The sequence below is a fragment of the Oryza sativa genome, chromosome 5 (assembly GCF_034140825.1).
Source record: "Oryza sativa Japonica Group chromosome 5, ASM3414082v1".
NCBI classification, from domain to species: Eukaryota; Viridiplantae; Streptophyta; class Magnoliopsida; order Poales; family Poaceae; genus Oryza; species Oryza sativa.
In genome coordinates this window covers 28,943,322-28,952,851 of record NC_089039.1, presented here as the reverse complement: position 1 = coordinate 28,952,851, position 9,530 = coordinate 28,943,322, and the positions used below count along the sequence as shown (strand labels likewise).

Sequence of the window (9,530 nt, the reverse complement as noted above, 5' to 3'; positions counted from 1 at the left end):
TGGTGTCTGCAACATGTTGCCTGTTTTATTACATGTTTTGCGGTGAAAAGTTTACTTACTATCGGTCTCCAACTGTTACTTTGCCGGGATTGATAGTTTCTCCATCCAGTTGATGATTTTGTTGTCTGATGTCACTTTCATTTCAGTTGGGAAAAAAAATCTTATGCAGCAGTCAGTAGGGGGCAAAAGAGAAGTCCTTTGTGAGTTGGTGACCATAGATCCATAGCATGGCACCTAGGAAGCCTATAGTACCTCCATCCGGAACAAGGTAATTTAAATAAAATAGATTTATCAATGCACAAACAGTTTAATTGCTGAGCGTGTACAAAATCACAAACCAATCACGTGTCACATCTTTGAAAGTAGCATGATCTTTTATCTTCTTAAATTGTTTATCTTTTATTAGTAGAAGCACGACGAAAGAGACAAAAGCGTAGCCCATCGTGTAAGCGAGGCAGTCTTGGGATGATAACGATACAGTATACACCCTTCATCCTAAAATATAGCAAATTTTACTTAGATACCAAAAAAAATATTATATTTTGGAACGGAGGGAGTAGATCATACATGCATACTACTTTCATCTCAACATATAAAAAATATAGCAAGTTATAGAGTTTAAATTTTATTTTAAATATAATAACGTGGGAGGTAATATTTGCCAATAAACTACTGGCATACACCTTACTCATCTTTGAGAAGGTAAAAATGTTTTCTTTTTTACTATGTCCTTTTACCTTTCTTCTTAGTATATACTATTTTCTAAAGTTTGTTGTATTTTGAGATGGAGAGGGTATATCAGTAGCATATGATTTTTGAAAGATCCAGTGGTATATACTTTATCCATCTTAAAATATAAGAGATTTATCTCGATAGATCTCACTGTTTGGTAGATTCATACGGTATCATAGTACCAGGATATCTCATACAGCCAAAATAGCACTGGTCAAGTAGTAGCCGCACGAGATACGGAGAGTTGCCATTGCCAGTTTCTTCAACACTTCACTTATTTTTTTGAACGAAACTTCAACACCTCACTGATTATTAGGCTTGAAAACGCCACGGGCGCACGGCCCAAACGTCGCCGATTTCTCAATGGCGACAAAACACGTACGCACCGTGCCGTGGACCGAGAGAGAGCGTCAATTACGTAGGCAAGAAAGCTACTACTAGCATATAATAAACCATATTAATGAAAAGTGATGTAGATGTCAAACGACAAAGCAAAGCTAAGGATCACAAGAAACGTTATCCACAGCAGTAGCCAAATCCAACCCGTGAGCAGGATGGATGGGAGCTACTGGAAAATCGACGATCTCCCTGCCCATCAGGCAAAAGCAAGCTGGACGGGGAGAGTGGTATTTAATCTCTTTTTTTTTTGTTTTTGTTCATTTTTGTCGTCAAGGATGATAATAATGTGGCTCATGTTTTCCAACATACTCCTAGCTGTTTCTAATTGCTCAGTAGTGCTTATCTTTGACTTGCCTCCTCACTAGTGATTGGTGGTTTCAATACTCCTTTTCTTTTCTTTTTCTTTGTTGAACTTTGCATCAGTCGTGATCATTTACGAGAAACATCCTTCGAGCAAACATGTAATTATCTTGGTCCTCATACATGTACATATAGGTCCCTTATATAAACATAATTCTTCAGCGGATTAAAGCTAATATAGTAGTACGTAGTACTTGTATCAAGTTCGTGCATATCCCGTATTTAAGAGTCAAAAACCATTTAGATCATGTCTTTTTTTTTTAGTTTACGAAGTTATGAATTATGTATACCACGGTTCTTCAACTATAACTTCTTTAAAAACTTTTTACATCGATATTGCTTGGATATCTTATTCTAAACTATCGTGGATAATTATACTATCTAATGTTTAAACCATCCATATAAATGCCTATAATATAGATCTCCCTAAACACCGTAGGATCGGTGAAAGATTAGCTTGCCACCTCATCAATATTTTTAGAAACTCCCCTTATCTCTGGTTAATTGTGTTTCAGTTCAGGCTATTGAGGTCCGTTCAATCTCAGGATCTAGCCGTCCAGGTGACCCAACATGGCTGTTCTTTCGGAGCCATAGGATCGGTCAGGTTAGAATAGACGGTTCAGATCCTCGAGCAAATCTAGGGACAAAAACTGTAGTCGTGTATAAAGAACATGACCTTGTAACCCATATCGATACCCAACTTCAAAGAAAACAATATACTAGTATTGGAAAGTGAAAAACTACGAAACAATGTCTCTTGCAGGCTACGGGACAAATATACAACCCAATTGTTTTCAAGATCCATTTTCTCCCCCCCTCCCCCACTTTCTCTGAGCCAGTCACAGTCCTCCTCCTCCCTCCCTTCCTCGACTCCTCTGCCCCATAGTCGTCGTCGTCGTCCTCCCTCCCGTCCTGCGATCCCATCTCCAGTTGCCAGAGAACTAATCGGCGTTGTCGCCCTTCCTAAACTAGATTGGAGGGCATCAGTGAGAGTGTGGAGACCGGTGAGATCATGAGACCGTCGGAATCGGTGAGGTCAGCAAAGACGAAGGCAACTACGACAACAAGGTCGGCATTGTGATCGCTGGGGAGGGAGAAAAGGGAAGATGCAAAGATGAGGGGACGAGGCCCAGGGCACCAGCGACAAGGTCTCGAGGTTGTCGCGTCGTGCTCCTAGCTAGCTCTTCACTGCTCGTCTGTGTTGTCTGCAGGTACACATCTGCAACTGATACCAAGTATCAAGCCTAATACCTCGGGTATCATCCATGATATCTCGTGGTATCAGGCTTGGTACCCAGGTACCATCCGATACCCATATGTATCAGGTGTCATGCCATGAGGAGAGAGCGTCCATGATATCTCGTGGTATCAGGCTTGGTACCCAGGTACCATCCGATACCCATATATATCAGGTGTCATACCATGAGGAGAGAGCGTAGGTTGTCACCCGCCTGGCCGGTGGGTGAGCCATTTACCTCTGGCTCCTCTCTTGTCCCCCGTTCCTCCCCTCGACACACTTCCTCCTTTTCCTACTGTTGATGTGATCCACGAGAGGAGTCAGTGAGCACAACTGCGTGTCACATATGCGTGGAAGCTACCACAATTGCTTCGGCTAGGATGCGGGATACACGATACCAAGGAGGAATCTTGTATCAGACAGGGAGCCTAGTGCACGGTGGGAAAGACCTATTTTACTGGGAGAAATTTAATTAGCTGGATTCATATCACAGTATCCCGTGCTCTAGCTGTCCTATGTTGGAAATTGCCTTAGCCCTCAGGCTGGTACTCTAAGCAGTTTTATTGCTTTTAATCAAGCCGCAATTTTATAATTCGTATACATTTTACCATAATTTATATAATAATTGGTTTTAATTTTTTAAGTGCAGAAATCAATTCCATACGCCTCAATCCATAATTTATATAGTATTTTTTAAGGATCAAAAAGTATTTAAAACCGCAAGTAGAGCTGCCCTCGAAATGAAATCCATACGCCTCAATCCCGCCCTCACGCCGGTATAAATACACCACCGCGAGCCGAGACGGCGATCGATCCCCCGCCCAAACAACACCGGCCACCACACGACGCAGCAGCAGCGAGAAACGAACGTCGAAGAAGAAGAAGACGAGGGGGAAAAACCGCGGAAAACCACGCGCCGCTGGGCGCGCGCTGGGCTGGGCCCCTCGCGCGCGACGCGACACGACACGACACGACACGACGGCACGAGCCCACCCCGTCTCCCTCCCGTCTCCCTCCCCCTCCCCCTCCCCGGCCGCTGCCTGCCTCGGCAGCCCATGTGCTCACATGCCACTCCGCCTCGCCACTCTCTTCCCCCCTCCTCCTCTCCTAGCCTAGCCTAGCCACTGCTCGCTCGCTTGCTCACTTGCTCTGTTGCTCACCACCACCACCACCACCACACGGCGGGATGAAGGAGGGCGGCGGCGATGGAGGGTTCGTGCGGGCAGACCAGATCGACCTCAAGAGCCTGGACGAGCAGCTGGAGCGCCACCTGAGCCGCGCGTGGACCATGGAGAAGCGCAAGGAGGAGGCGGCCGCCGACCAGCGTGGCAGCAAGCCGCCCGCGCTCGCCGCCGCGCACTACTCGCAGAACCGCAGGCAGCGGAGGGAGGAGTGGGAGATCGACCCCGCCAAGCTCGTCGTCAGGGGGGTCATCGCCCGCGGCACCTTCGGCACCGTCCACCGCGGCGTCTACGACGGCCACGACGTCGCAGGTGCGCCCGCCCGCGCGCGCCATTTCTCCCAGTTTTTTTACTTGATACCAACCACCGCGATATCCATGCACTCGCTTGCGCCCGTACGGTGTTCGACGAAATCGCGCTGCCAATGCGGCGCTGACGGCGAGTGGAACCGCCGGTCACTGTCTTGGCCTCTTGGGTGCTCCTTTTCTTTACCCCTTTTAGTAAATTGCGGGAGTTGATGCCGCTGCCCCTTTTGGCTTTTCATGGTGTTCCCCGTGACATCGGTTGGATTGGGCGGCTTTTGACGTGCCCTCGCTCATCAGCAGTTCACTTGGCCATGGTTCTTGTGATCCCTGGCTAGGAATTTCATGGTAAAGTTGCTTTGCGGTTCCAAAGAAAGCCGAAAATGTCGACCTTTTAGTATGGAGGGATGTGCAACCTATAAGTTTGTGTACTTTTTCACCAGATTGAGATTATCCATCGATGCAAACTCATGACACGGCAACAGCACAAAAAGAATCCCTTTTGATGATTCATCTATCGGACCTGAGCATGTCTATAAGCAATTGGTTGATGATTAGTTGTTGTACATGCATAGTTTATAGGATGTTCACATTCTATTTTTGAGAAACATATTCCCCAGGGATTGTTAGCTATCTTTCGTCCATTCCCCCATATCAGCATGGATTCCATCATTTTGCATTTTTTTTTTTGGAAAAGCCCATCAATTTAATTCCCCTACAAAAAGTGGATCTTCCTAAGACCGAAATTGTCTTTGTGTGCCCTTACCAAAAGAGAAGGGACAATTTGATGGTGTAATGGTGGTACCCCCTGCTCCTCTCCCAACCTTGGCACCTTTGCTTAGATCAATTCTCAAATCTTGTTTTTATTTGACAGTTTCCAATGGGAAATTGTATGTTCTCATTACAAACACCTCTTTTCAAAATAATTCATTGATTCATATTATTCTCCAGTGAAATTACTTGACTGGGGAGAGGATGGGCATAGGTCCGAACAAGACATCGCAGCACTAAGAGCAGCTTTTTCACAAGAGGTCTCTGTCTGGCATAAGCTGGACCATCCAAATGTTACAAAGGTACTATTTATTTCAACAAGTCATGCTTCTTTCAATTATTTTGGGTTAATTACAGTTCCCTCGACCATAAAATGCATGAAATCAGAACAGATTTATACATAACTGGCATACTTATATCTGACTAAATTTCTAAATGCCTAAATGCTTAAATGCCATATCAAGTGCATTAGAATCATATATTTGATCAGTGTCTATGTGTCAATGTGAGTAACACTAGCGTCCTTAACTAAATATTGAAAGTGATGTCTGTGTAGTGGCATTACCAACTGGATAACAGCCTTATCGTCTTATCTACTCTGCTACCTGTGGTATATAATTCATAGCAGCTGTTAAATTGTTCAGCAAAAAAACGAAGTCCTTACATGTATCGAGGTTTGGATTTGTTGCACCAAAATCAAATGACCTAGCATTCGCAGTGCTTGAAGCATAGCTTATAATGTCAAAGTATATGTCTTTTCATATTTCTTCTGTTGTCTATCTATTTGTCATGTACCCTAACAACAGGTTGAAATTCTATATACAGTTTATAGGGGCTATAATGGGCGCCAGGGATCTAGATATTCAAACAGAAAGCGGACATCTTGCCATGCCAAGTAATATCTGCTGTGTTGTTGTGGAGTACCTTGCTGGGGGTTCACTAAAAGGATTTCTGATAAAGAATAGGAGAAAGAAGTTAGCTTTTAAAGTTGTGGTTCAGATAGCTCTTGACCTTGCCAGGGGGTAAGCATCAATTTGATCATTTGCCAGTTTTTCTTCTGGGGCTTTTAACTATTTCACTCACTCTTTATCCTTCAAAACTCTAATTGATTGTCCCTCAAAAAAAAAAGCTCTAATTGATTGGAATAGTTTTGACATTTAACTATTCAATAGGTTAAGTTATCTTCACTCAAAGAAGATCGTGCACCGTGATGTAAAGACTGAAAATATGCTTCTTGACAAGACAAGAACTGTGAAAATTGCTGATTTTGGTGTTGCTCGGCTTGAGGCTTCAAATCCCAGTGATATGACAGGGGAAACAGGCACCCTTGGTTACATGGCTCCTGAGGTATCCGATCTTTGACATGGACTGCTCATTGTTTTTTCCTCAGTTTCTTCATTTCCTCTTTGCCACTACTTGTCTAATTGCAGCACATAATTAATTAAGAAAAAATGTCAATTTTTTTTGCATCAAACAGTTGTGTGTACCTCGGGCCTAGGAAGGGTATTTGATATTTATTGTGTATGTAAGTTACTACCTTGCATGTTATATGCCTTATATTGGCATGTGATATGCAGGTTCTCAACGGCAGTCCATACAACAGGAAATGCGATGTTTATAGCTTTGGGATTTGTTTATGGGAGATATACTGCTGTGATATGCCATATCCAGATTTGAGCTTCTCAGAGGTCACGTCTGCTGTTGTTCGTCAGGTAAAACCCTCTTTTCTAGCTGGCTTATTTTCTGCTTTCTGTCTAGCTGCTGATTTGATTTAATGTGTGCTACAATCCTTGTTTGATTAGAATTTAAGGCCTGAGATGCCACGCTGCTGTCCAAGTTCTCTGGCAAACGTGATGAAACGCTGCTGGGATGCGAACCCTGACAAGCGACCTGAGATGGCCGAGGTGGTGTCTATGTTGGAGGCGATCGATACTTCGAAGGGTGGAGGCATGATCCCTGTAGATCAGCGACAAGGATGCCTTTCATGCTTCAGGCAGTACAGGGGTCCGTGACGGATGGAGCACGCTGGAGTTGTATCTGCAGATTGACGGCTACATCTCGTGTAATTCGATTACATTTGTTTTAAGGTACGTAAGCAAACTGGTTATGGAGCTAGCATGCTTAAGACCTTTGGTTTGTGTAGCCCTCTGATGTAAATTCCCTGTTCATCCCTTCTGTTTATCAATGAAGAACCAGCTCGGCTCGTTCATCCATGTTTGATGTTCCCTGATGTAAATATTTCACCAGTATCGACGAGTAGTAGCAATGAAGAGACCCCCAAAAAGATATGATGATTGACCTGTTTTGGCTTGCTTCGCTCTTTTTTCTTCTTTGTTTGTCATGTATTTCTATGGCTTTTTTTCCACCTGCAGGCTTAAAAGATTTAAGTAAACTACATTTAGAAAAAAAAACTATTTTCGGTATCTGATATGCTCCCCATGATAGTTGCTATGACATGTAGGAAGTGAAGAGTATTCAAAACAGTACTGTACATGAAACTGTCTTGCCATTGACAGAATGCAACCCACCCACCAGTAAGTTGACCTGACAGAATCAAAAAAAAAAAAGAGAGAAAGGGGCTTGTGAACATCAAGCCATCACAGCCTGATGCAATCATTTTGTGAAATACTGCCAACATTATACATCACCAAACCCTCCTGGTACGGTGTGTGATAGCTGATTAGTGATTACCCACAATTGTTTATGTTACAGGGCAGCTGTAAGATTCTGTATGAGTACATCTTGCTCTGCTGCTAACTTTATCATTTTGGACACAATCATACAAGCAACCTTTGGGCATGGGAGTGATAGATTCCTCGCATCTTCCTAGCTAATGTAGCCTAGTTGTAGCTGGAGCTGGTGCAGATAGTTAGACAGTGTAACAACTGACCGGAAATCTTTGACTTCCTGTGGAGTGTGGATCATCCTTCCTACTACAAAGGTAGTCAAAAGACGAATGGCGTTACAAGTCTTCAAGTTCAGGGCTGTCAACTTGTCACGCGGACGCGGTATATGGATATCAGGATATGATGGGTACAAACTGTTATAAACTAACATGTCTATTAGCAGATCACCATTCCCTATCCCTCCCGCAGTATTAAGACATGAGAGATATAAAACACATGCGTCATTCTCTTTGATCTCAAGGACATTACAAACTCTCTCTTTATCATAGATCTGATATGTCAGTACAGGTCAATCTTATATGTTTTACCCTGCCTCTATAAATATGGGTCATAGGAGGAGATTTGTCTCTATTACGATTTGGATTGGTAAAAAACAAAATAGATCTTATATTCCAGAAGATAATATTCCATAACACAAACAATGCATTGGGTTCAGTCCAAATTCAATGCCACATATACAGATCACGCAACATTTTATCAAAGGTGCGTACTGTATGCATGGATGATTTTTACAACGAGAACACCGGTACATGTGGTGTGTTGATGCAAAACTATTACTAGATTCTACAGTGTGCAGGGCGGGTGAAGACGTAACCAATTTAACGCGCATAGATCTCACTTGTAACTGAACACGTACGGTAAAAATCCTCGCAGTACCGGCTGCAGCTAACCTCACAGGTGCAACCGAAAACACAAAGGGAAAAAACCCACAAATCCTCCGTTTTTTATGCGCACCCACCCCGGCATTTGCCTCCTTCCATGCATGCACGCACCGACCCAGTCAGTCCCAACTCTCCAACGCGTCTTCCCCTCGATAAATAAAAAGTCGCCTCCCTCTCGTCTCCTCCACCACAACCACCACCGCGAGAGGTCACAGATCCACAAGAGAAAAGAAAACACACGTACATCGAGATATGACAACAATGGCGGCGAGGAGGTCAGAAGCAGCACCGGCTCCGCAGCAGCTGCGGGGGAGCCAGCTGAAGCAGCTCCGGGAGCTGTTCCGGCGGTTCGACATGAACGGCGACGGCAGCCTGACGCAGCTGGAGCTGGCGGCGCTGCTGCGGTCGCTGGGGCTGCGCCCCACGGGCGACGAGGTGCACGCGCTGCTCGCCGGGATGGACGCCAACGGCAACGGGTCGGTGGAGTTCGACGAGCTGGCGGCGGCGATCGCGCCGGTGCTCACCACGCAGACGCACCTGGTGGACCAGGCGCAGCTGCTCGAGGTGTTCCGGGCGTTCGACCGCGACGGCAACGGCTTCATCTCCGCCGCCGAGCTCGCCCGCTCCATGGCGCGCCTCGGCCAGCCGCTCACCTTCGAGGAGCTCACGCGGATGATGCGCGACGCCGACACCGACGGCGACGGGGTCATCAGCTTCAAGGAGTTCGCCGCCGTCATGGCCAAGTCCGCGCTTGACTTCCTCGGCGTCGCCTGACCGACCTAACCACGCAACCAACCTTGCCCGCGTCTCTAGCTTAGCTGTTGATTCTTCTTCCATTTTTAGGACACAACGACTAAGTTTTTCTAGCGTAGCTATGACCATGTGTAACGCCTAAATGTGTACAAATTTTGATGAATTAATTTCTTCACCATCTTGTTCGTACGTTTCACCATTTGTAAATCTGAAACAAATTTTGATCA

General features: G+C 45.1%; 2 protein-coding genes across 3 annotated transcripts; both read left to right on the top strand.

Annotated features, from left to right (window-relative positions):
* The first annotated feature begins 3,535 nt into the window (after positions 1-3,535).
* Positions 3,536-7,297, top strand: LOC4339702 (serine/threonine-protein kinase STY13). Of its 2 annotated transcripts, XR_001546098.3 has the most exons (7): positions 3,536-4,221; positions 5,163-5,284; positions 5,808-6,004; positions 6,155-6,329; positions 6,560-6,694; positions 6,785-7,069; positions 7,173-7,297. XR_001546098.3 is itself a non-coding variant. In NM_001420909.1 (6 exons), the coding sequence occupies exons 1-6, from the start codon at positions 3,915-3,917 to the stop codon at positions 6,992-6,994; spliced, it is 1,146 nt and encodes a 381-aa protein (NP_001407838.1). In that variant the 5' UTR covers positions 3,748-3,914; the 3' UTR covers positions 6,995-7,282. The 2 variants fall into 2 exon arrangements, 1 of the variants encoding a protein (NP_001407838.1); NM_001420909.1 differs by having other exon boundaries at positions 3,748-4,221; positions 6,785-7,282.
* Positions 7,298-8,752: 1,455 nt separating this feature from the next.
* LOC4339701 (probable calcium-binding protein CML14) lies at positions 8,753-9,530 on the top strand. The gene has a single exon (NM_001420908.1). It carries the CDS (start codon positions 8,803-8,805, stop codon positions 9,322-9,324), a length of 522 nt encoding a protein of 173 aa, NP_001407837.1. The 5' UTR covers positions 8,753-8,802; the 3' UTR covers positions 9,325-9,530.

Coding starts and splice junctions, on each gene's coding strand:
- LOC4339702 (NM_001420909.1), top strand. CDS start 3,915: ATGAAGGAGGGCGGCGGCGATGGAGGGTTCGTGCGGGCAGACCAGATC. Junction 4,222..5,162: donor CGACGGCCACGACGTCGCAG/GTGCGCCCGCCC, acceptor ATTATTCTCCAG/TGAAATTACTTGACTGGGGA. Junction 6,695..6,784: donor CGTCTGCTGTTGTTCGTCAG/GTAAAACCCTCT, acceptor TTGTTTGATTAG/AATTTAAGGCCTGAGATGCC.
- LOC4339701 (NM_001420908.1), top strand. CDS start 8,803: ATGACAACAATGGCGGCGAGGAGGTCAGAAGCAGCACCGGCTCCGCAG.